The sequence below is a fragment of the Macaca nemestrina genome, chromosome 12, assembly GCF_043159975.1.
Source record: "Macaca nemestrina isolate mMacNem1 chromosome 12, mMacNem.hap1, whole genome shotgun sequence".
In the NCBI taxonomy this organism is placed as follows: Eukaryota; Metazoa; Chordata; class Mammalia; order Primates; family Cercopithecidae; genus Macaca; species Macaca nemestrina.
Genome location: NC_092136.1, coordinates 107,813,625 through 107,840,239, shown reverse-complemented (window position 1 = coordinate 107,840,239; position 26,615 = coordinate 107,813,625). Strand labels below are relative to the sequence as shown.

General features: G+C 45.5%; 1 protein-coding gene across 3 annotated transcripts in view; it reads left to right on the top strand.

Annotated features, from left to right (window-relative positions):
* Nucleotides 1–1,268: 1,268 nt before the first annotated feature.
* Nucleotides 1,269–26,615, top strand: part of LOC105493661 (solute carrier family 35 member F2) — a 69,795-nt gene continuing 44,448 nt past the window's right edge. The window contains exon 1 of one of the 3 annotated variants that reach the window (XM_071075534.1): nt 1,269–1,290. Coding sequence is in view for 1 of the 3 variants with exons in the window: in XM_071075532.1 (XP_070931633.1) it covers nt 4,477–4,586 (110 nt within the window). In the remaining 2 variants the exon portion in view is untranslated. Of the gene's footprint in view, nt 1,291–3,955; nt 4,587–26,615 lie in introns of those variants that run through there. The other 2 variants (XM_071075532.1, XM_071075533.1) reach the window with 2 other exon arrangements.

Below are 26,615 nucleotides of genomic sequence, written 5' to 3'. Positions count from 1 at the left end.
TTTGAGACAGAGTCTCATTGTGTCGCCCAGGTTGGAGTACAGTGGCACCATCTTGGCTCACTGCAACCTCCACCCTCCGAATTCAAGTGATTCTCCTGCTTCAGCCTCCCGAGTAGCTCGGATTACAGGCGCCTGTCACTGCGCCTGGCTAATTTTTTTTTTTTTTTTTTAGATGGGGTTTCATCATCTTGGCCAGGCTGGTATTAAACTCCTGATCTCGTGATCCACCCGCCTCGGCCTCCCAAAATGCTGGGATTATGGGCATGAGTCACCATGCCTGGCCACACAGTGTGTAACTTAATCACATCTGCAAAGTCCACTTTGCTACTCAAGGCAACATTCACAGGTTCTAGGGATTAGGACCTGGATATTTTGGGGGACATTATTCAACTTGCTACAATGTATAAATCCATCTTTTAATCTTAGGTATTTATACAAAAGCATACATTTTACATAACAGGGACTCTATTGGCGGGGCGCGGTGGCTCACACCTGTAATCACGGCAGTTTGGGAGGCTGAGCAAGTGGATCATGAGGTCAGGAGATCAAGACCATCCTGGCCAACAACAAACCCTGTCTCTAAATAAAAATACAATAATTAGCCAGGCATGGGCACCTGCCTGTAGTCCCAGCTACTTGGGAGGCTGAGGCAGGAGAATCGTTTGAACCAGGGAGTTGGAGGTTGCAGTGAGCCAAGATGGGGCCACTGTATTCCAGCCTGAGGACAGAGAGACTCCGTCAAAAAAAAAAAAAAAAAAAGGGACTCTATTATATGTGCCAGAGATTTTTTTTTTTTTTTTTTTTAAATTTTTTAGACGGTCTCACTATGTTGCCCAGGCTGGTCTGAAACTCCTGAGCTCAAACAATCCTCCTGCCTTAGCCTCCTGAAGTGCTGGGATTACAGGCATGAGCTACCGCACCTGGCCCCGCACCCTCTTTTAAAGTTACTTGTGTTGATGTGTATCTTATATTTTTCTTCATATTCACATAATCAAACATAGTAGTCCTCCCTTATGTTTCAAGACCCCTGGTGGATGTCTGAAACTGCAGATAGTATTCAGCCCTATACAGTATATATTTTTTTCCTATACGTACCTATAATAAAATTTAATTTATAAAATTAGCACGGTAAGAAATTAACAACTCATAATAAAATAGAAAAATTATAACAATATACTGTAATAAAAGTTATGTGAATGTGGTCTCTCTCTCAAAATATCTTACTACAGCCATCTATTTTCAGAGGGTAATTGGACGTGGTAACTAAAACTGTGGAAATCAAAACCTCAGGTAAGGGGGTGACTACTGTATATATTGCAAATAAAAAACAAATCAAATTTGGTTAAGGAGAGACTTTATTTGAAGGGATTATTGCAAATGGGGATGGGTGGGGACTACGGGGAAGGGTTCCTGCAGTAGGAGGAAAGGGTCTATTCTCTACCCATGGGAAGTGGAATGAAAAGGTGGCTCCCTTGAATAGTAGATCATAGAATGTTTCACCCTGAGGCCAGCTACTTCTCAGGAGGGGCTACTAAGGAGGGGTTACCTGGGCTCGAGGTCAGGGTGGGTGAAAGTTCAGAGGTATGAGGAAGGGAAATTCAACCAAAATCTTTGATTAAAAAAAAAAGGTGGGAGGTTTATTTTCTTCTTTCTCTTTATCTCTCTCTCTGTCTCTTTCTTCCTTTCTTTCTTCTTTTCTGAGATGGAGGTTCGCTCTTTTTGCCCAGACTGGAGTGCAATGGCGCGATCTCGGCTCACCGCAACCTCTGCCTCCCAGGTTCAAACGATTCTCCTGCCTCAGCCTCCTGAGTAGCTGGGATTACAGGCATGCGCCACCACCCCGGCTAATTTTGTATTTTTAGTAGAGACGGGGTTTCTCCATGTTGGTCAGGCTGGTCTTGAACTCGCGACCTCAGGTGATCCACCTGCCTCGGCCTTCCGAAGTGCTGGGATTACAGGCGTAAGCCACCGCGCCCGGCCTCTGTCTCTGCCTGCCTTCCTTTCTTTTCTTTTCTTTTCTTTTCTTTTCCTTTCTTTCTTTTCTTTCTCTCTCTTTCCTTCTTTCCTTCCTTCCTTCCTTTCTTTCTTTTCCTTCCTTCCTTCCTTTCTTTCTCTTTCTTTTTTTTTTTTTTTTTTTTTTTTTTGAGACGGAGTCTCGCTCTGTCGCCCAGGCTGGAGTGCAGTGGCGCGATCTCGGCTCACTGCAAGCTCCGCCTCCCGGGTTCACGCCATTCTCCTGCCTCAGCCTCCCGAGTAGCTGGGACTACAGGCGCCCCAACCGCGCCCGGCTAATTTTTTGTATTTTTAGTAGAGACGGGGTTTCACCGTGGTCTCGATTTCCTGACCTTGTGATCCGCCCGCCTCGGCCTCCCAAAGTGCTGGGATTACAGGCGTGAGCCACCGCGCCCGGCTTCCTTCCTTTCTCTTTCTTTCTTTCTTTTCTTCCTTCCTTCCTTCCTTCCTTCCTTCCTTCCTTCCTTCCTTCCTTCCTTCCTTCCTTCCTTCCTTCCTTCCTTCCTTCCTTCCCTTCCTTCCTTCCTTCCTTCCTTCCTTCCTTCCTTCCTTCCTTCCTTCCTTCCTTCCTTCCTTCCTTCCTTCCTTCCTTTCTTTCTTTCTTTCTTTCTTTCTTTCTTTCTTTCTTTCTTTCTTTCTCTCTTTCCTTCCTTCCTTCCTTCCCTCCTTTCTTTCTCTCTCTCTCTCTCTTGCTTTCTTTGAGACAGTCTTACTCTGTTGCCCAGGCTAAAGTGCAATGGCGCCATTTCGGCTCACTGCAACCTCTGCTTCCCGGGTTCAAGCGGTTCTCCTGCCTCAGCCTCCCAAGTAGCTGGGATTACAGGCGCATACCAAAACGCCTGGCTAATTTTTGTAGTTTTAGTAGAGACAGGATTTCGCCATGTTGGCCAGGCTAGTCTCGAACTCCTGACCTCAGGTAATCCGCCCGCCTCGGTCTCCCAAAGCACTGGGATTACAGGCGTGGGCCACCGCGCCCAGCGTAGTAAGGTTTCTTAATTGTCATTATTTTCTAGGAGCACAGGGCTCAGGTAGAATTCAACGTTGTCAATATGCAGGGTTAAATGAGTTGTTTACTTTACAAAAGTGAGATCTTAAATGTGCTTCTAATGTCCTCTTGTTTCATGATATGCTTGTATTATAATAATTACTCCTCTACGGATGACCACGTTCTTAGTTTCAAAGGTTTTTTTGAGGTTCCTGCAGCTGCGAAACTTGGGGTTCCTGAAGCCATATTTCATTTTCGAAAGCTATTCTTTTTTCTTAGACTCCTTTTACAGAATTGCCAGCTCGTCTGCATAGCCTATTTGAACATACGTTTATTTTGTCTCACCCCAAACCCCAAAGCAGGTGGCCAGGAAAAAAAAAAAAAGGTCCCAACACCTTTTCTTTTGTTTTCTGGATCTCCTCCTTTCCGGAAGCAGGGGGTCAGTGACGGGAAGTTTTCGACCCCAGCTTAGTGTCTCTTAATCCCTCTTTGGCCCGTGGAAGCCTCGGAAGGCGTGGCCAGGGCAGGACATCCCAGCCGAGCGCTGGGGTTTGGCACCGTCTCCCTCCCTGGCACGGCGGAGACAACTGAATACTGAAAGACAAAACCAACACACCGCGAGGAAGGAGACACGCCTCCATCCACGCCACAAAGGCACGTTTCCAAGATCTTTTTAGGATCTTACCCATGTATTGCAGGGAAAAGCGACACAGACCTGAATCGCCTTCAGGTTTTTTTTTTTTTTTTTTTTTTTTTTTTTTTTTTGAGACGACGTCTCGCTCAGTTGCCCAGGCTGGAGTGCAAAGGCGCGATCTCGGCTCACAACCTCCGCCTCCCGGGTTCAAGCGTTTTTCCTGCCTCAGCCTCTCGAGAGCCCGGCCAGCCTTCAGCTATTTTAATGAAGCGATCTTGCGCAAATCAGCCAGAGGGAGGGAGAGTGTGAGGGAGGAGGAGGGGTCAGCCAGTCCTTCCAGCTAGCTCACTCACCAGTTAGTTCACTCACTGTCCTGGCTCACTCACTGCTTCTAACTCACTGCTCACTCACCGCTTCTTAGCTTAGGAATCACCTACAATAACCTAGTGTTACCGTATCTTGTGATTTCAAACAAGGAACCCTAAAAACCTGAAAGACACATTGGGTGTCGCTCAACAATGAGGCTCAGCTGCCAAGACGAAAAAAGAAAAATTGCCCTTTCTCCTCCTGCCACCCTGGAGGTGCCAGGTTGTAATCTGCAAATGTATTGTCTGGCCCTTAGGGCTTGACAGTTCATGATTGGTCGCTGAAGGAGCCGGGCGGAGGAACGAGAGGGACGCTGGCGGAGGAGCGAGAGGGAGGCGAGCGAGAGAGCGAGCGAGCAAGCGAGGGAGGGAGCGCAGGGCCAGAGCCGAGCCCCCGCCGACCGCACAGGCGCCGCCTCCCGTCTTCCGGGACCCAGCACTTCGGGGGTTTTGGGCGCCGGAGACGCGTAAGGGCGCCCATGGAGGCAGACTCGCCGGCGAGCCCCGGCGCCCCAGAGCCCCTCGCGGAGGGAGCAGGGGGAGAGTTCTACAGCCTGCTGCGCACGATAAAAGGCAAACTCTTCACCTGGTGAGTGGAAGGCGCGCGCTGCAGCTCAGCTGGGGCGCGTGGGCGGCTGCGGGCCCGACGCGCACGTGGACCCTGAGCACACGCTCTGAGGCTCCCAGCGGGGAGGCAGAGGGGGCGGCCACACGGACTTCGGTTCGGGGCTCAACACGTGCTACAGGGATGGTGCGCTTTACCTGGCCTCGGGAAGCACTTGGTGCGTCTCCCTCGGCTCCCGTTTCGAAATCGTGGCAATGTATTTTAGAGGATTTTGGGGGAAATCCACCCTGTTGGCACTGTTAGTTAGGTCGGTCCTTTGGGGCGTTCCACCGGGGAGGGACGAGGTCCCCAGGGATGCCGTGAAGGAGGAGTGCCCACCTCGGGCTGGGCAGGTGGGTGAGCGCCACTTCCTGGCGCCGGCGCCCTCATTCCGTCTGCTGCCGAGCCCTCCAGACCGGGCGCGGTGATCCGAGAGTTGACCCAACTGAGAAATCCTGGTTAAGTTTTGTGCTGCTGCCGGGCGGGAGACCAGAGCCGGCCCTCTCTTCCTGGGCCTGAGCGAGGTGACATAGCCTTCACCAGGGCTGGGGTCCAGGGAAGCCTGTTTGTGGTATCACTATGCTCTGTGCGAAGTAGGGACAAATGTTTTTAAGGAGTGGGCAGCGACTCTAGAAAGCGTTTCTGTGGTTGCTGGAGGACTTGCACTCTGGAAATGAGAGAACCCAGGACCTAAATTGTGAAAGACATTTATTGGGCATTCGCCCTGTGTCAGGTACTGTGCATAACAATGTATGTGGATAATATCAGCGAATCCTCACCACTTTAGGAGATGGTACCATTGTTATATCCGCTTTATCGCTGGAGAAACAAAGAAGGCTAAGCAATTTGCCCAAGGCCACAAGATGATCTTTAAGGGGTGATGCCTGCAAGCCCTAGTCTGAGCAGCGTGGGCCACTGACAACTCATGAAACAGGCTTTTGATTTTTTTTTCATATTAACAAAGCGAATTTCCCTTTAACGATTGTGAAAGATATGTCCTGAAAAGCCATACCATTTAAAAAATGAGATCGATAAAGCTGTAAGCATTTTTTAATCGTATAAATATAGTTTGAAATTGATGCATGTGTTTAAAGGGGAAACTTGGCTTAAAACCACCTTGTAGCATCTAGTTTTGTGTGTCCTGATACATTTGTTGAAAGTTCTCAGCTGGGAGGCAATTCAGTGTAATGGCTAAGGGCACTCACATTCTGGACTCAAATCCTGTCTGGGTGACCTTGGACAAGTCAGTCCTCCCCTCCCGTCCCCTCCCTCCCTCACTTCCTTCCTTCCTTCCTTCCTTCCTTGACTAGTCACTTATCTGTGCTTCAATCTCCCTCCCTCCCTCCCTTTCCCTCTCTCCCTCCCTTTCCGTCCCTCCCTTCCTTCCTTCCTTCCTTCCTTCCTTCCTTCCTTCCTTCCTTCCGTCCGTCCTCCGTCCGTTGGTCCTTCCGTCCTGACGGAGTCTCCTTCTGTCACCCAGGCCTGAGTGCAGTGGCTCGATCTCAGCTAACTGCAACCTAAACCTTTCGGGTTCAAGCGATTATCCTGCCTTAGCCTTCGAAGTAACTGGGATTACAGATATGTACCACCATGCCCGGCTAATTTTTCGTACTTTTAGTAGAGATGGGGTTTCCCCATGTTGACCAGGCTGGTCTTGAACTCCTGACCTCAAGTGACCCACCCTCCCAAAGTAGTGGGATTACAGGAGTGAGCCACCACGCCTAGCCTGTGCTCCAGTTTTCTTATTTGTAAAATGGAGATAATAACAGTACCTACCTTGTAGGGCTGTTACAAGGATTAATTGGGTGACTGCACAGGAGAGGGTAGGCAATGCCTGGCTCCTTTCAGTGCTCCGTATGGGTTAATTGTCACCATTAGCTCTCTCTATTCTTGGGTGATGGGAACATGTGGTGATTACTTCAGGAGATGCCAGTGGCCTTGAAGCTGGGGCAGATGATATGGCAAGATGTCTGTTTAACAAGATATGATAAGAATTAACAATGATTTTCTTTTTGTTTTTCTTTTTCTTTTTTTTTGAGACAGAGTTTTGCTCTTGTTGTCCAGGCTGGAATGCAGTGGCACAATCTTGGCTCACTGCAACCTCCGCCTCCTGGGTTCAAGTGATTCTCCTGCCTCAGCCTCCTGAGTAGCTGGGATTACAGACGCCCGCCACCACACCTGGCTAATTTTTGTATTTTTGGTAGAGACAGGGTTTCACCATGTTGGCCAGGCTGGTCTTGTACTCCTGACCTCGGGTGATCCATCCACCTCAGTCTCCCAAAGTGCTGGGATTACAGACATGAGCCACAGCACCTGGCCTGATTTTTTTTTTTTTTTTTTTTCCTCTCCTAATGTTCTGATACTTTTGGAATCTGGGTATGCTTTATAATCAGTCTAGTAGCCTCCTAAATATGATATTTCTTTTGTCTATGAATGTCCTTTTTATGTATCTCTTTGAGGGCTTTTTCCTTTCTTGTGGAATAGCGGTTCTGTGCATTTTTTTTTTTTATTTAGACGGAGTTTTACTCTTGTTGCCCAGGCTGGATGGAGGTTGGCTCACCGCAACCTCCGCCTCCCAGGTTCAAGCTATTCTTCTGCTCAGCCTCCCGAGCAGCTGGAATTACAGGCATGTGCCACCACACCCGGCTAATTTTGTATTTTTAGTAGAGACAGGATTTCTCCATGTTGGTCAGGCTGGTCTCAAACTCCCGACCTCAGGTGATCCCCCTGCCTTGGCCTCCCAAAGTGCTGGGATTACAGGTGTGAGCCACCATGCCTAGCCATGGACAAAGTTCTTTAACAGCAGAAATGGTGTCTTTTTCTTTTTTATGTCTACCACAACCCTTAGCACATGAATGAATGAATGAGTGAATTACTGAGCGATGACAAAGGTTCTCAAGGCTTCCTTTCCATTCTGCCTCCCTCCCTGAACTCTTCCCTTTATTGGTCTTTATTCCAAGGGTCTTGGGCTGAGCTTCTTGTTTGGTTGGCTGGGCTCTTTTGTTAATTAAAGTTTCCATTCCTACCTCTGGCAGCCATCCAAGCACTTGGATTTTGGATTGCAGTTTCTCTTTGTCCGACCCAGCAATCAGAAAAGAGTGGTTTACCAGATATCCAGTACTCCTGATACTCAATATTTTAAACTTTGTTGTCAAAACTCATGTCCCAAGTTTGAGTTTAGCTTTGTGAATCCACATCTGTGGCCAGGGAACCAAGGGTGGGAGAGTGTAGAAAGAGGTTGGTGAATGGATATGATGTGTTATCACCATATGGGCAAGATACAGAGAGAGATTTATAACCACATAGCTCATTTCTACACCTTTTACCAAAAAGGGGCAAGAAGAGCCTTTTTGGGCAACTGGATACTAAATATAGGGAAAATATTGGGGCCTGGAGCTTGTTATGTTTTCATTATGAGGAGGATATGTTCTAAGTGACCCCAGCTCTTAATATACCTGCCCCCATAGGGTACAGACATCTTTTCTCTATGATTAGGAATATCAGATCACTCATTCAATAAAAGTTTATTGAACACTTACTATGTGCCAGGCATTCATGATAGTGAGAACCATATATTCCTGAGTGGACTCTGTAATTTTGGCTTTTGTCATTGCTGTCAACTCAAGTGAAAAATATTCTGATAGAAGACCATGGACTTCCAGGAGTATCTGAGAATACTTCTTATTTAATTGTTTATTATTATTATTATTATTATTTTTGAAACAGGGTCTCACTTTGTTGGCCAGGCTGGAGTGCAGTGGCTGATCATGGCTTACTGCAGCCTCAACCTCCGTGGCTCAAGTGATCCTCCCACCTCAGCTTCCTGAGTAGCTGGGACTATGGCATGTACTGCCATGCACTACTAATTTTTTTTTTTTTCGTAGAGACAGGGTTTCATCATGTTGCCCAGGCTGGTCTCAAACTCATGGGCTCAAGTGATCCACCTGCCTCGGCTTTCCAAAGTGTTGGGATGACAAGTGTGGGCCCCTGTACCTGGTATTATTATTTAATTGTATACTGTCAGTTTATATTCTGACACATAGATCCTAATTTATTCATATATATGTTTTTAATTTTTAATTTCAGTTTTTGTAGGGACAAAATCTTACTATGTCACTCAGGCTGATCTTGAACTCCTGGGCTCAAGCAGTCCTCCCGTCTTGGCCTCCCAAAATGCTGGAGTCACTGCACCAGGCCTATTCACATATTTTAGAAATGCGTATTCCTTATAACAATCATCAACTTTGTATCTCTAGCAAAAAACCTTTAATTATTGTTTTATATATTTATCCTTTTTCCCATCAAACGATGGTAAACTTTTCGAGGGCATGGATTTTATCATATTCCTTTTGTAGCAGAGTGCCGGACATGGTTTATTCATTGATTCTTTCATTCACCAAGCCTTGGACATCTGTAATGTTCTAGGCTTCAGACTAGTCTCTTTGGCCATAATGAACAGGACTAAGTTCCTGCTCTAAAGAAAGCTCGTAATCAAATTATCGTAAAAAGTTATATTAAGTGCTATAAAGATAAATGCAAGGTTCAGCAATGGCACCAAAGAGGGCAGAGACCAAGTTTACCAGGGTGAGGTAGGGTTGGGGAGCTTGAGAGGGAAGGTGATCGGGATTATGAAGACTGAATGAGTTTTCCAGGTGGCCTAGGTGAGGAAGGGTAGTCTAGGCTTGAAAGTGCCAGAAAGTGTTTTGCTTAAGGAACTTCAAGTGGCTTGGTGTGAAGGGGCATGGGCTGGAAGAGGGAAGGATAATAGGTGGTCAGTCTACACCCACATTCCTTTGTTTTTTTTTTTGAGATGGAGTTTCGCCTAGGCTGGAGTGCAGTGGCGTGATCTCCTGAGTTCACACGAGTCTCTTGTCTCAGCCTCCTGAGTAGCTGGGTCAACATGCCTGGCTAATTTTTTTTTTTTTTGAGATGGAGTCTTGCTCTGTTGTCCAGGCTGCAGTGCAGTGGTGTGATCTCAGCTCACTGCAACCTCTGCCTCCCGGGTTCAAGCGATTCTCCTGCCTCAGCCTCCCTAGTAGTAGCTGGGATTACAGGCACATGCCACCATGCCCAGCTAATTTTTGTATTTTCAGCAGAGACAGGGTTTCGCCATGTTGGTGAGGCTGGTCTTGAACTCCTGACCTCAGGTGATCGGCTCATCTCTGCCCCCTCCAAAGTGCTGGGATTACAGGCGTGAGCCACTGTGCCCAGCCAGTTTAATTTTTTTTTTTTTTTTTTTTTTTTTTTGAGATGGAGTCTCGCACTGTCGCCCCACCTGGAATGCAGTGGCGCGATCTCGGCTTACTGCAGCCTCTGCCTCCTGGGTTCAAGTGATTCTCCTGCCTCAGCCTCCCGAGTAGCTGGGATTACAGTGTCTGTCACCACACCCAGCTAATTTTTTGTATTTTTAGTAGAGACAGGGTTTTACCATGTTGGCCAGGCTGGTCTCAAACTCCTGACCTCGTGATTCGCCAACCTCGGCCTCCCAAAGTGCTGGGATTACAGGCGTGAGCCACTGTGCCCAGCCAATTCTGTATTTTTAGCAGAGATGAGGTTTCACCGTGTTGGCCGAACTGGTCTTGAATTCCTGGTCTCAGGTGATCCACCTGCCGTGACCTCCCAAAGTGCTGGGATTACAGGCCTGGGCCACCACGCCCGGCCAACACCCACACTCCTTATTATTGTCTAGCAACGGGTCTGGGATACACCTGTGCTTTCTCCTTTCATTTGGGTTTCCGCCTTCCAAAGGGTAAAGTCCTAGACATTTTTGAAGGAGTCATTTAGTTCTGCTTAACTGTGCAGACTTATCCAGTCAACAGACATCTATTGAGCACTCATTGTGTATGCAGCAGAAATCCTAAGCTGGTATGTCGCCCTGCATAAAAACATATTGTTTTATAGTGTTATTTAAACAAAGATGTAAGGTTAGGAATCTTTTGTGGCTTGTGCAATTCCCTGGGGAACTGGGAAACTGGATTCTACTAATCTTCATAAATTCTCCTCCCTTCCCCCCTTTTACTATGAAATTATTTAGTATCTTCCCATTCTACTAGACTCCAGGAATCAGGAATCATCTAGTTATGGCCATTCTATATTCTGATTGTAACGTTACTGACTTTGCAATAGATTCCCAATAAATATGTGATGCATGGCTGAGAATGAATCCTTAATACCAATAAATAGGCATTGTATAAAATATTACATCTCTTTTTTTAGAAAAAATTTTGACTGTGCATTATATGTTTGTGACCCAGTCATATTATTTTGTTCATCTAGTGTGTTTTTCAACCTCAGCCTTCTTCTTTTTTTTTTTTTTTTTTTTTTTTTTTTTTGAGACGGAGTCTCGCTCTGCCGCCCAGGCTGGAGTGCAGTGGCCAGATCTCGGCTCACTGCAAGCTCTGCCTCCCGGGTTGACGCCATTCTCCTGCCTCAGCCTCCTGAGTAGCTGGGACTACAGGCGCCCGCCACCTCGCCCGGCTAGTTTTTTTTTTTTTGTATTTTTTTAGTAGAGACGGGGTTTCACCGTGTCAGCCAGGATGGTCTCGATCTCCTGACCTCGTGATCCGCCCGTCTCGGCCTCCCAAAGTGCTGGGATTACAGGCTTGAGCCACCGCGCCCGGCCTCTTTTTTTTTTTTTTAAATTTATTTTTATTTTTATTTTTTTTGAGACGGAGTTTTGCTCTTGTCACCCAGGCTGAAGTGCAATGGCGTGATCTCCAGTCACTGCAACCTCCATCTCCTGGGTTCAAGCCTTTCTCCAACCTCAGCCTCCCAAGTAGCTGGGATTACAGGCAGCTGCCACCATGCCTAGCTAATTTTTGTATTTTTAGTAGAGACGAGGTTTTACCATGTTGGCCAGGCTGGTCTTGAATTCCTGACCTCAGGTGATCCACCCTCCTCAGCCTCCCAAAGTACTGGGATTACAGGCGTGAGACACTGCGCCTGGCCAACCTCAGCCTTCTTGACATTTTGAGTTGACTAATTCTTTTTTTTCTGGAGACAGAGCCTCACTCCAGGCTGGAGTGCAGTGGCATGATCTTGGGTCACTGCAACCTCCCCCTCCTGGTTCAAATGAATCTCCTGCCTCAGCCTCCTGAGTAGCTGGGATTACAGACACCTGCCACCATGTTTGGCTAATTTTTGTATCTTTCGTAGAGATGGAGTTTCACCATGTTGGCCAGGCTGGTCTCGAACTCCTGACCTTAAGTGATCCACCCGCCTCGGCCTCCCAATGTGCTGGGTTTATAGAATTGAGCCACCACGCCCGGCCTTGAGTTGATTAATTATTTGTTGGGGCTGTTCTGCAAGATGTAGATCCCTGACCCCAGCCAATAAGTGCCAGTATAGCACCCTCACCTCCACTCCCAGTTGTGATATTCGAAAATGTCTCCAGAAATTACCAAATGTCTTCTGGGGGACAAAAATCATCCCTGGTTGAGAACCACTGATTAGTCTATTGTTTTTACCTGCTACAGAGTATTCTGTGGTTCCACGGTCCATCCACCAGTGTTAGACAACCAGACAGTTTCCAACTCCCAGCCTCCACAAATATCACTGTGATGACCATTCTCAGACATGTCCCCTATGTGCTGAAGAAAGAGATGATAGCTGGGCTTGGGTCTGAGTCCCTCTAGGTAGAGGGGAGGGGATGCACCCTAGGATGGAGAAATCTTGGGCACCACGGAATCACTGTTGATTTCTGTTGTTCAGTGACCATCTGCTAAGCTATTCCTATCAGCTGCTCTGAAAGAAGGAGGAGGCAGTCTCTCTAGGTTACAGCCCATTAGCCCAAGGAGCTTGGAGAGGGTAGGTGAGGAATGATTGCTGGCTGGACAGCCTGAACCTGTTTTATTAATTTCTCAACACTGGAGGGAGTTGTTAAACGGGCAGGCATGTACTGTAGGGAGAGGTAAGACTGGAATTGAAAAGCTTTTCTCCAGGATGCCCTCCACTGGGCCTCTTGCTCCTGTCTTTGCCCCAGGGTGTAGTCTCCTTCTTCCCCTAGACCACTTCTAGACAACCTTTGGGTTATTCCATCTTTGCTTCTTTCTTCTGGTTGACTTGAAGGAAGTTAGTGCTTATTCCCTGTCTTGACAGCACTTCCAGAATAGTCCCAGAGTCTACCTCTGCCTTCAATCCCTATTGTCTTTTATTTTTTTTTTCCCGAGACGGAGGCTTGCTCTGTCGCCCAGGCTGGAGTGCAGTGGTGCAATCTCCGCTCACTGCAGCCTTCGCCTCCTGGGTTCAAGCGATTCTCCTGCCTTAGCCTCCCGAGTAGCTGGAATTACAGGTGCCTGCTGCCATGCCTGGCTAATTTTTGTTTTTTTAGTAGAGATGGGGTGTCACCATGTTGGCCAGGCTGGTCTCAAACTCCTGACCTCAGGTTATCCGCCCATCTCAGCCTCCCAGTGTGCCGGGATTACAGACTTGAGCCACCGCACCTGGCCTCAATCTCTGTTGTCACTAATTCAGTTTAAGCCTTTATCGTCTCTCACTTAGTAATAGCTTCCATCCATGCCTCCATCTACCCCCGACCCCAATCATCTCGCTACACAGAAGTCAGAGTGATGCCTAATAAAACGAAGGAGTATTAATAGCTGTCATCAAATGAGAATTCGCTGTGTATCAGGCACCCTACTTACATTTCATCAATCCTCATGACACTCCTACAAAGATAGTTTTTTTATTCTGTTTTGATAGACAAAGCAGGTAAGTAACTTGCCCAGGACAGTTGGCTGATGAGAGGCAGAGCTGAGATCGTTTCATTTGATTCTAAAACCCAGATCTGCTTTACTCTTTCAGAAATCTCAGGTGATATGACCAGTGTACCCAAGAAAATTAAAAGAAAAAAAGAAAGAAATCTCATTACATTATGCTCAGGCTGAAAACCTTTTGGGATTCTTCCCATCACCTGCCCCAGTGATTTGCAAACTGGAGGGGCTCTTGGGGTTCCCTGGAGGTTCCTTAGGGTTCACCATGGGAGACAAGTAGGGAATAGGAGCTGGTGGGCTTCAAGGCTGGCCTCTGGCACCCACCAGGGTGTGCTGCTATTGCTTGTTTTATAGTTGGGCTTTTATGCCTGATTAATAACAATGATACTGTACACTGGATAACTTATAAGCCAAAGAAACTTATTTCTCACAGTCTGGAGTCTGGGAGGTCTGAGACCAAGGTGCCTGCAGGCTTGGTGTCCCCTGGTTCATCGTCAGCTGTTTTCTTGCTGTGTCCTCACATGGTAAAAAGGGTTTGGGAGCTCTCTGGAGTCCCTTTTGTAAGGACACTAATCCCATTTATGTAGACTCCGCCTTCATGACCTAATCATCTCCCAGGGGCCCCACCTCCAAGTAATATCACATTAGGGATTAAGTTTCAACATATGAATTTTGAGGAGACACAACTACTAAGTCTATACCAATGCTGTTTGAAGAAAGGGTTCTGCAGCTAAAACAAATCTGAAAGCCACTGTTTATTGGTTAGAGCTCAAACTGCTGCCCCTCCTCCTCTCCTCTTCTTCCTCTTTACCTGAACACAATAATTCCTTTTTTAAGTTTTTTTTTTTTTTTTTATTGTGGTAAAATATGCATAGCATAAAATGTACCATTTTAGCCATGTTTATGTGTACCATTCAGGGGGATTAAGTACATTTGTAATACTGTGCCACCATCACCATATCTGTTTCCAGAACTTGTTTATTATCCCAAACTCTGTACATTTCAAATAATAACTCTGCACTCGCCCTCCCCAGCCCCTGGCAACTACAGTTCTACTTTCTGTCTCTATGAATCTGACTTCTCTAGATACCTCATATAAATGGAATCATTTAGCACTTGTCATCTTGTGAGAGTTCAGGCTTCTCGACATGAACTGTGAGGCTTTCCGTCACTGGCCCACTTCCCTCTCCAGGTTCACCTCCCAGAGTGTCCCTCTCTCACTTGGCACTCGGTCCAGCGACACTGACCTGCCCTTGTGCACACCATACCTGCGCCTTTGCACCTGTAGTTCCCTCCTGGGATTGCTTTCGCTGTTGGCACCAAGTAGGAAATCTTCCCTGTTTCCTCTCTCTGTCCCTCCTGACACACATCTTCGGTTGGGTGCCCCTCTGTGTACCTGTTCCTACCTCATCATTGCACTTCTCGTATTGTAATGCTAAGTATAATTATCACTTGCCTAGGAGGGTGCCTTTTTAAGGACAGAGATGATAATTCATCTTTGAAGTTCCTGCAGTACTTTATGCCTGGCACAGAACTGAAATGGTAGCAGTTCCTCCCATGAGATGTATGAGTTAAGACTGAAATAAAAATTAGGCTATTTCTGAATAGCTTTCAGAGATTATTTTTGAAGGTAGCCACATTTTTGGAAGAAGTGAATTGCCTCCCCAGGAAATTGCTTGTGTAGGTAGGTTTTGGTAGGTTTATTAAAAAGCTATAGTAGGCCGGGCGCGGTGGCTCAAGCCTGTAATCCCAGCACTTTGGGAGGCCGAGACGGGCGGATCACGAGTTCAGGAGATCGAGACCATCCTGGCTAACACGGTGAAACCCCGTCTCTACTAAAATACAAAAAAAATTAGCCGGGCGAGGTGGCGGGCGCCTGTACTCCCAGCTACTCAGGAGGCTAAGGCAGGAGAATGGCGTGAACCCGGGAGGCGGGGCTTGCAGTGATCTGAGATCCGGCCACTGCACTCCAGCCTGGGCAACAGAGCTAGACTCCGTCTCAAAAAAAAAAAATAAAATAAAAGCTATAGTAGACTTGCTCATGCCTGTGGTCCCAGCACTTTAGGACACTGAGACAGGAAGCTTTCTGGAGCTCAGGAGTTCGAGACCAGCCTGGGCAACAAAGTGAGAGTCCTGTCTCTACAAAAAAATAAAAAATAGAATATTAGCCATGTGCAGTGGTTTAGGCCTATAATCCTAGCTACTCAGAAGGCTGAAGCAGGAGGATCGCTTGAGCTCGTGAGTCCAGTATTTCAAAGTCACTCCACTGCACTCTAGTCTGAGCGACAGAGTAAGTCCCTATCTGTAAAAGAAAAGCTATAAAAATTTCCTTATGTCGTTATTTACTGAAGACAATCAGAGAGAACGAATCATTTCACACAGGCTAATTTTCCAGATAATTTAAAACTCATTCTTTTAAGCATTAAAATTCACTTTTTTTTTTTTTTTTTTTTTTTTTTTTTTTTTTTTGAGAGAGTCTCGCTCTGCTGCTAAGACTGGAGTGTAGTGGCGCGATCTTGGCTCACTGCAACCTCCGCCTCCCGGGTTCAAGTGATTCTCCTGCCTCAGCCTTCTGAGTAGCTGGGATTACAGGTGCCCGCCACCATGTCCAGCTAAATTTTGTATTTTTGTAGAGATTGGGTTTCACCGTTTTGGCCAGGCTGGCCTTAAACTCCTGACCTCAAGTGATCCACCCACCTTAGCCTCCCAAGGTGCTGGTATTACATGTGTGAGCCACTGTGCCCAGCCTAAAATTCACTTTTAAATCCAATTGAGTGACACTATGTAATGGATTGTTAATGTTTGCTAATTCATTTATTCATAATTTTGGCAGCAATTCTTTGAGGATTAATTGGTGTGTACTGAACAACTGTCTTAGGGTAGGCCAAGCCATTTAGTTACTTAGTGTGTCCATTTGCAACTAATCCTGGAGATTTTGCCAAGAAAAAAACCATGATTTAAAAATTTTCATGGCATATTTAAGACAAATATGTGAGACTACTCTTTTGATAAACAGTACATTTATTGTGGTATCGCATTTTCTTCATGATTCAGGATCATCATCGTTAACTTTTTTCTGCTGAGAGGCAGCAGTATGTTCATAGGCATTGGTATGAAATATTTGTCTGATTTTTTTCAGCCTTTTTTCTCCCAGGTTGTCACATGTGATTTTTTTTTTTTTTTCTATTACCAGTCATATCTCTGGAACCCTGTGTTCTTTCTAAATTATGATTTCTACCATCTTAATACTGTAGAAACCCGATAACTCAGTTTCTTAGAATTGCTTGTAGTCGAAGTATAAATAGATCCCAAATAAAGATTTGAATGGTTTTCATTTTAATAAATTATAAAAGCTTTGAATCCAGATATTTTGAGCTGTTTATTTTGGATGATGACAGGAGCTTATGTTATTTTTTTTTATTTTTTATTTTTTTGAGACAGAGGTCTCGCTCTGTCACCAAGGCTGGAGTGCAATGGCACAATCTCGACTCATTGCAACCTCCGCCTCCAGGGTTCAAGCAGTTCTCCTGCCTCAGCCTCCTGAGTAGCATGGATTACAGGCGCACACCACCATGCCCAGCTAATTTTTGTATTTTTAGTAGAGATGGGGTTTTACCATGTTGGCCAGGCTGGTCTTGAACTCCTGACCTCAAGTGATCTGCCCGCCTCAGCCTCCCAAAGTGTTTGGTATTACAGGTGTGAGCCACGGTACCCAGCCAGAGCCCATGTTATTTAAAGCCATCAGACAAGTGATGTGTCACAAAAACTTGGTTATTTATGTTAATGATACACAGAGAGATTCCATGAAAAACCACAGGTAAATCCAAAATTTCTTTCTACTCATTTCTTTTTCCTTTCTTTTTTTTTTTTTTTGAGACGGAGTCTCGCTGTGTCTCCCAGGCTGGAGTGCAGTGGCGTGATCTCGGCTCACTGCAAGCTCCGCCTCCCGGGTTCACGCCATTCTCCCGCCTCAGCCTCCCAAGTAGCTGGGACTACAGGCGCCCGCCAACACGCCCGGCTAGTTTTTTTTTGTATTTTTAGTAGAGACGGGGTTTCACCATGTTAGCCAGGATAGTCTCGATCTCCTGACCTCGTGATCCACCCGCATCGGCCTCCCAAAGTGCTGGGATTACAGGCTTGAGCCACCGCGCCCGGCCTTCTTTTTCCTTTCTTTCTTTTTTTTTTTTTTTGGAGATGGCATCTCACTCTATCACCCAAGCTGGAGTGCAGTGGCACAAACATGGCTCCCTGCAGCCTCAACTTCCTAGGCTCAAGCAATCCTCCAGCCTCAGCCTCCCGAATAGCTGAGTTTTGCCAGGTTGCCTAGGCTGGTCTTGAACTCCTGGGCTCAGGCGATCTGCCCGCCTTGGCCTCCCAGAGTGCTGGGATTACAGGCGTGAACCTTCTAGTCATTTCTTAAAAATGTAAGAGTACTTAAGGAAAAAAAGATTTCATTTCTTCAGTCTAACCTTATTAAGGAGGATGGTGTTGTGCTGGGTGGATGCAGTAGATTTTCCCAGAGAATTGTGGGGATATTCCTGCTCCTGAAGTGTTTAGGATATACTTGGGGGAAGAGCATTTCCTAAGCTTTTCACTGTGATATCAAGCAAGAAATAACAATAATAACATTTGAGCCGGGCGCGGTGGCTCAAGCCTGTAATCCCAGCACTTTGGGAGGCCGAGACGGGCGGATCACGAGGTCAGGAGATCGAGACCATCCTGGCTTACACGGTGAAACCCCGTCTCTACTAAAAAATACAAAAAATTAGCCGGGCGAGGTGGCAGGCGCCTGTAGTCCCAGCTACTCGGGAGGCTGAGGCAGGAGAATGGCGTAAACCCGGGAGGCAGAGCTTGCAGTGAGCTGAGATCCGGCCACTGCACTCCAGCCTGGGTGACAGAGGGAGACTCCGTCTCAAAAAAAAAAAAAACAAAAAAAAACAATAATAACATTTGTTGAGTAAGGCTTACTTTGTGCACTGAGAGCAACCACACTATTCTGAGACCTCAGGGTGAATTAACTCATGTAATTCTTACAATAACTTTATTTATTTATTTATTATTTATTTATTGGAGAAGGGGTCTGGCTCTGTCACCCAGGCTGGAGTGTCGTGGCACGATCTCAGTTCACTGCAACCTCTGCCTCCCGGGTTCAAGTGATTCTCCTGCTTCCGCCTCCTGAGTAGCTGGGATTACAGGTGTGTGCCTCCAGGCCCGGCTAATTTTTGTATTTTTAGTAGAGAAGAGATTTCACCATGTTGGCCTGGCTGATCTCAAACTCCTGACCTTAAGTGATCTGTCTGCCTCGGCTTCCCAAAGTGCTGGGATTATAGGTGGGAGCCACTGTGCCTGGCCCTTATAATAACTTTCTACGACATGCATTATAATACTATTATTGCTAGCGCCATTTCACAGATGTGAAAGTTGGAGCACGGAGGGGTGAGGTGATTTTCCCTAACAGTATTAGTCACATAGTGGTAAGGAATGCAACCAGGCTTCCCCCTCAGGCAGTCTGGCCCCCAGAGCCTGTGCTCTTACTCACTGTACCATTCTGCCTCTTGTGATAGGTCAAAAACAAAAAACAGACCTTGGGCAGTCTATCCGTAGGCTTGTTCTGGATTATTTGGATCTCTAGGAATGGCAAAGAGTATATAAAGTCAGGATAAATAGAATGCATCTTCTGGGAGCATTATTTATTTTTTAGACCCTAGTTGCATGGAAATGGATTAATCATAATCACTGGCCTATGATACACTGTCATTGTGGGCCCATGAATGGCTTAATTTATATATATATATACACACACACACACACACACACACACACACATTTTTTAAGAGACAGAGTCTCACTTTGTCACCCAGGCTAGAGTGCCATGGTATGATCATAGTTCACTGCAGCCTTGAACTCAAGTGATCCTCCTGCCTTGGCCTCCAGAGTAGCTAGGACTACAGGGGTGCATCACTAGACCTAATTTTTAAAAAAATTTTGTAGAAATGGAGTCTTGTTATTTTGCCCAGGCTGATCTTGAACACCTGGCTCAAATGATCCTCCCGCCTTAGCCTCCCAAAGTGCTGGGATTATAGGCATGAGCTACTCTGCTCAGCCTCAATTAATTTTTTTTTTTTTTTTTTTTTGAGACAGAGTTTTGCTCTTGTTGCCCAGGCTGGAGTGTGATGGTGTGATCTTAGCTCACTGCAACCTCCGCCTCCTGGGTTCAAGCGATTCTCCTGCCTCCGCCTCCCGAGTAGCTGGGATTAGCCCAGCTAATTTTGTATTTTTAGTAGACCAACAAGGTTTCTCCATGTTGGTCAGTCTGGTCTTGAATTCCCGACCTCAGGTGATCTGCCCACCTCGGCCTCCCAAAGTGCTGGGATTACAGGCGTCAGCCACTGCGCCCGGTCAGCCTCAATTGATTTTTTAATGTAGTAAGTTCCCATAAACCCATCTAGCTCTAAAGCTAGAATTTACATGTACCTAGACCAGAGATAGTCACAATCTGGAATTTTCCTTTCACTATTCCGTTGCTCTCATTTTAATACTGCTTCGTACCTCTGTATTTCTAAAAAGTATGCTTTTATTATCATGTTTGACTTGATAAAAAGGATATCATGCTCTATAATCTGGTGAGATTTATATTCCCTTATATCACATTGCTAAAATTAATTCATATTGTTGCAGATGCTGATGCTGTATACAAACACTCACTTTGACTCTATATAATATTCTTTCCTGTGAATATACCACACTTTATTCATTCATGCTGTTGATGGGCATTTGGGTTTTTCCCAGGTTTTTTGCTATTGTGTACAGACTTCTAGAAACATTCTTCTGCAGGTCTCCTATTGATCATGTGTAAAGGGCTTCTTTCATTCACAGACATGCACATACACATATATCTAGGAGCAGAATTGCTGGTTTATAGGGAATGTGATTGTTAGACTTCATAGAATAATGCCAAACTGTTTTCCAAAGCAGTCGTACCAATTTCCACTCCTAAATTAGCCAGGTATGGTGGTACACACCTGTAATCCTAGCTACTGGGGAGGCTAAGGTAGGGGGATTGCTTGAGCCCAAGAGGTGGAGGCTGTATGAGCTGAGATTACGCCACTGTATTCCAGCCTGGGTGACAGAGTGAGGCTGTATTTAAAAAAATTAAATTTAATTAGAGGGGTGTGGTGGCACATTGCCTGTAATCCTAGCTACTTGGGAGGCCGAGGCATGAGAATTGTTTGAACCCAGGAGGCGGAGGTTGCAGTGAGCCCACATCATGCTACTGCACTCAGCCCACACATCATGCTACTGCACTCAGCCCACATCATGCTACTGCACTCCAGCCTGGGCAACAGAGTGAGACTCTGGCTCAAAAAAATAAAAAAATTAATTTTTTTTTTTCACTCCCACTAGCTGTATGTGAGAAATCCTGTAAAACAACTTCTAGTCAAGCTTTAATTTTTTTTTTTTTTTTTTTTTTTTGAGACGGAGTCTCGCTCTGTCACCCAGGCTGGAGTGTAGTGGCGTGATCTTGGCTCACTGCTTCCCAGTTTCAAATGATTCTCGTGCCTCAGCCTCCTGAGTAGCTGGAGTTACAGGCACACCACCACGGCCAGCTAATTTTTGTATTTTTAGTAGAGATGGTTTTACCATGTTGGCTGGACTGGTCTTGAACTTCTGGCTTCAACTGATCCACCTGCCTCATCCTCCCAAAATGCTGGGATTACAAGTGTGAGCCACTGCACCCGGCCAAGGCTTCAAAATTTTTGACGGTCAAATGAATGTAAAATAACATCTTAATTTACATATGCCTGATCACTAATGAAGTTGGGTCTGTGTGTGTGTTTATTGGCTTTAGTGTACTTTTTTTTTTTTTTTTGAGATGGAGTCTCTTTCATCCAGGCTGGAGTGCAGTGGCACAGTCTCGGCTCACTGCGGCCTCCGCCTCCTAGATTCAAGCAATTCTCCTGCGTCAGCCTCCCAAGGAGTTGGGATTACAGGTCTGTACGACCACACTTGGCTAAGTTTTGTATTTTTAGTAGAGACAGGGTTTCACCATGTTGGTCAGGCTGGTCTTGAACCCCTGGCCTCAGGTAATTCACCCGCCTTGGCCTCCCAAAGTGCTGGGATTACAGGCGTGAGCCACCACACCCAGCCAGCCTTAGTGTACTTCTGTGAAGAGCTGCTGTTCTGTGAAATACCCACCTTTTCCATATTATTTTCCTGTTAAACAGATGGCTCTATACATATTGCAACTTACCTGGATTTAAAGATCCCACATGAGACTGACAGAGTTTTGGCTTCTGGCAGGTTCCCCAATAATCCTCATTTAGTTCTTGTGTGGTAGTGGAAGTTGAAAAGTTTTTGAGCATATTCAGAGCTGTCTGGATTAAATTAGGAGAAGTTGAAGCTGGTTTAAGTATGACAGTTTTTCTGGTTTAGGGCCTGTGGGGTGTTGAAACGCTGGAAAGGATGACATGACTCACAGGAAATCTCCCCGCCGCCTCCCCTTCCCTCATGGGCCAGGTCTCCACGAGCTTTCTAGATTAGTCACCGACTCCTGTTTTTCTTCAGGTGCCTGATTGGTGTGTGATGAGTGTAGTAGGTCAGTTGTTAGAGGTGTTGGTGGTGTCCAGCTCACCACTTTCATAGGGAAAAAAAAGAGGATTTATTACTTTACAGAATCATGGAGGGTTACACTGCCAAACCACAGAGAGACCAGAGAAGCAGCAGGAGCCAGGAGTCCAAACCACACACAGCAGGATTCTGTGTAAGCCTTTGTGCATTGCGTTTGCTGTTGGCTTCATTCTTCCAGCTGCACGCCAGTTGATGATCTTCATCTGAGGATTGCATTGGACAATTTAGATCACACAAAATGAACAAACCCCTCAAGTGTTGAAAGCAATTTTTGTTTTGATAATCCGCAATGAGGGAAATTTAGCTTTTACAATAGTTAAAGAGAATCGTCCTTCAGAACCTTCTGTTCCACCCTAATGGGCAGGCGGTGTTAAGAATTGAACGTTTTATGTGGCTTCTTGGCTGCCTGTTGAGAACAGGGTTTGTTTGTGCTCAGTCCCTGTGCCAGACTGGGATGGACAGAGGGAGGGTTGTATGTCTGTCTCGGGGATGTACTCTCTTGCAATCCAGACTCGTGAAACGGCAGCACGTTTGTTACCAACGCTAATCCCACCCCAGCACCCACCTTTTTAGCCCCGCTGGAGCTCCTGTGTGTCTTTTGGAGTGTGTCCACGTTTGTGCTCCTCTTAGAATTTTTCTCCCAGAAGAGTTGTGGGGAGGGAGATCCTGGAGGCAGAGGCCACATACTCCATATATTGCCCACGGTTGAATCCTGCCCTCTTCATTTTGCCCCTTCCCCCTAATCTAGGCAGTAGACTTAAGTTCCTCTGACCCATATCCAAAGAGAATAGGTGATTTGAAAATGTGTTTCAGGTTGGTGCGGTGGCTCACACCTGTAATCCCAGTACTTTAGGAGGCCAAGGCAGGGGATCACCTGAGGTGGGGAGTTCCAGACCAGCCTGACCAACATGGAGAAACCCGGTCTGCACTAAAAATACAAAATTAGCTGGGTGTGGTGGCGCATGCCTGTAATCCCAGCTACTTGGGAGGCTGAGGCAGGAGAATCGCTTGAACCCGGGAGGCAGAGGTTGCGATGAGCCGAGATGGCACCATTGCACTCCAGCCTGGGCTACAAGAGCAAAACTCCGTCTCAAAAAAAAAAAAATGTGTTTCACACTTTCTCATTTCAGCCAATGAAAGCCAGAGGACAAAGAGAAGGATATCATGAATGGATTTTATAGTTTCCCTTATTTTTATCAGAACACCTCTTATGAAAATAATTGTAGAACAGATAACCATGTGGGTTTGACTAATCAGTGCCCATTGTTATAGAGGCAGGATAGTATGTTTTTCTTTTTTTGGGACAGTGTCTTGCCCGGTTATCCAGGCTGGAGTGCACTGGTGTGATCTCTACTCACTGTAACCTCTGCCTCCTGGGTTCAGGTGATCCTCCCACCTCAGCCTCTTGAGTAGCTGGGATTACAGGCATGTGCCATGATGCTCAGCTAATTTTTATATTTTTAGTAGAGATGGGGTTTCACTATGTTGGCCAGGCTGGTCTCGAACTCCTGACCTCAAGTGATCCCCATATCTTGGCCTCCCAGGGTGCTAGGAATACAGGAGTGAGCCACTGCGTCCAGCCAGAGTCAGGGTAATTTGTACCAGTTGATCTCCCTGTATGGTATCATAATCATCAATATTACATACAGTATATTTTATTATTGTTATCAGGGAAGTAATGTATGGAATGGGAAAAATATAGGCTTACTAAATTTCTGATCTTGCACAAGTTACTTCTCTGAACAGCTGAAACTGTTACAACTGTTTTTCAACAGTATAATTGTACTAATAATCTCTATCTTACAAGAGTTTTTGTAATATTTAAGAGAAACATATTGGCTGGGTGTGGTGGCTCACACCCGTAATCCCAGCGCTTTGGGAGGCCAAGGTGGGCAGATCACCTAAGGTCAGGAGTTCGAGACCAGTTTGAGCAATATGGCGAAACCCCATCTCTACTAAAGATACGAAAATAAGCCGGGCATGGAGGTGCACGCCTATAGTCCCAACTACTTGGGAGACTGAGGCAGGAGAATTGCTTGAAGCCAGGAGGCAGAGGTTGCAGTGAGATGAGATAGCGCCACTGTACTCCAACCTGGGGTACAGAGCGAGACTGTCTCAAAAAAAAAAAAAAAAAAAAAAAGGCTGGGTGCTGTGGCTCATGCCTGTAATCCCAGCACTTTGGGAGGCTGAGGCAGGCGGATCACCTGAGGTTTGGAGTTCGAGACCACCCTTGCCAACATGGTAAAACCCCAACTCTACTAAAAATACAAAAATTATCTGGGTGTGGTGGCGGGAACCTGTAATCCCAGCTACTTGGGAGGCTGAGGCAGGAGAATCACTTGAACCCAGGAGACGGAGGTTGCAGTGAGCCGAGATCACACCATTGTACCCCAGCCTGAGTGACAAAAGTGAAACTCCATCTCAAAAAAAAAAAAAAAAAAAGAAAAGAAACATCATATATAAGTACTTAGTATGGCACCCACACACATTTATTTTTATTAAGCCACCTCACTTTTGTTAAGATAAGAAAGATTTTATGAATCCCTAATAGATGCACTTAGTATACTTGTAATGTAACAGTGGTTATAAGCTCAGCCTCTGGAGCCACACTGCTTGGGTTGGTCTCCAGGTTCTGCCATTTGCTAGCTGTGTGATATTGGGCAAGTTACTTAACATCTCTGTGCCTTCATTTCTGTATCTATAAATAGCAATAATAATGGTACCTATCTCGTAGGATTGTTGGGAGGATTAAATAAATTAGCGTTTGGTATATAGTATACACTCTAAGTGTTAGATGTCATAATTATTATTACTATTACTATTACTAGATATTGTGAGACTATGTGTATATAAGGTGGGGGTGGGTGGGTGGCAAAAATATCCATAACACGATGTCTGCATTTAGAATCTAGTAAAGGAAGTGGAACATATAAAACACTACAGGCAAAATACAGAAAATGAAAAAATAGGATTACAACCACAATGTCATAGGAATTTAGAGGTCATCATTCTGGTAGTGGGCGCCTTTCTTAGTATCTTTATTCCCACAATTATTTCAATTTACTTTTTTATTTTTAATTTGAGATGAAGTCTCACTCTGTCACCCAGGCTGGGGTGCAGTGGCGCGATCCCAGCTCACTGCTACCTCTGCCTCCCAGGTTCAACTGATTCTCCTATGTCAGCCTCCTGAGTAGCTGAGATTACAGGTCTGTGCAACCACGCCCAGCTAATTTTTTGTATTTTTTTTTAGTAGAAATGGGGCTTCACCATGTTGGCCAGGCTGGTCTTGAACTCCTGACCTCAAGTGATCCACCTGCCTTGGCCTCCCAAAGTGCTGGGATTACAGGCGTGAGCTGCTGCTCCTGGTCTTATTTCAATTTTTTAGTGTGGCAAAGTGTAAAGAACACAGGCTTTGGAATCATATTTGGATTTTAATCCAGTGCTGCTATTTATTTGGCACATAAACTTGGTTAAAAGACTTAAATGCTAGCAAAATGATACATATATAGTATTGTATGAACATGCAGTATGTTAATATACGTAAGAGCTCAGTCAGTGGCTAGCACTTCCCTGTCTTTTATTATGTAGGGGGTGGGACAGTACTAATGTGTCTCCTGTATTCTTCACTAAGAGTCACATGGGACATAATACAGAAGAATAAATCACTGGATTTATACTTTCAATTTTTGTTGGTTTGCATGGAACTAGTTCAGCAATTTCTGGCTTGATGGCATAGTTTTATTTTCTCCCTGGCAAACGATGAAAGTGTTTTAATCCAAGGTGGCTCCTGATCAGCTTTGCCTGCAATTTTTTAATAGACTCTTTATTCGATGTGATTATTTTGTTGCTAAGGAAATTCACTGAGATGAATGTAAATAGTTATAACATTATGATTCAAGTGTTGTTTTAAAGTATCACATGCATTATTGACTTAGAATATTCATTTTCTATTGCTGTTATAAATTACCACCAATTTAGTGGCTTAAAACACCACCAATTTATTATCTTACTGTTCTGTAAGTCAGAAGGCCAACACTGGTCTTCCCGGGCTAACAATCAAAGTGTTGCAGGTGTTGCATTCTTTTCTGTAGGTTCTAGGGGAGAATCAATTCCTTGCCTTTTCCACCTTCTGGAAGCCGCCTGCCTGCCTTGGCTTGTGATTTCAAAGCTAGCAACGTTGCATCTCTCTGAGCCTTCTGTTGTTATACCTCCCTTTGACTACAGCTGAGAAACGTTCTCCCTTTTGAAGTCTCATGTGATTAGATTGGGGCTACCTGGTTAATCCACATCTGCAAAGTCCCTTTCGCCCTGTAAGGTAACCTATTCGCAGGTTCGGGGTGAGGGAGAGAGTGTGGACACTTTTGGAGGGCCAATATTCTTCCACCTACATTTAGTGGTAGAACCTAGAAATGATGCCCCCCACCAGAAAAAAAAGCTTTAGAGCACAAAGAAATAAGAACACCTAGATGTTCCTGAAAATGTAAGCAATAGTTCTACAGCTCATGAACAGCAGGGAAACAAAAAAGAAAAAGAAAAGGTGTAAGTGATAATTCATAAAATGTCAAGGAAACCTTTACTCAGCTCTTTCACCCACAACCTTTTACACATACTCGGTGTTTGAAAGAATGAACCAATAATTGTTACTGACTGTTTAAATTATACCACGGATTAGAAA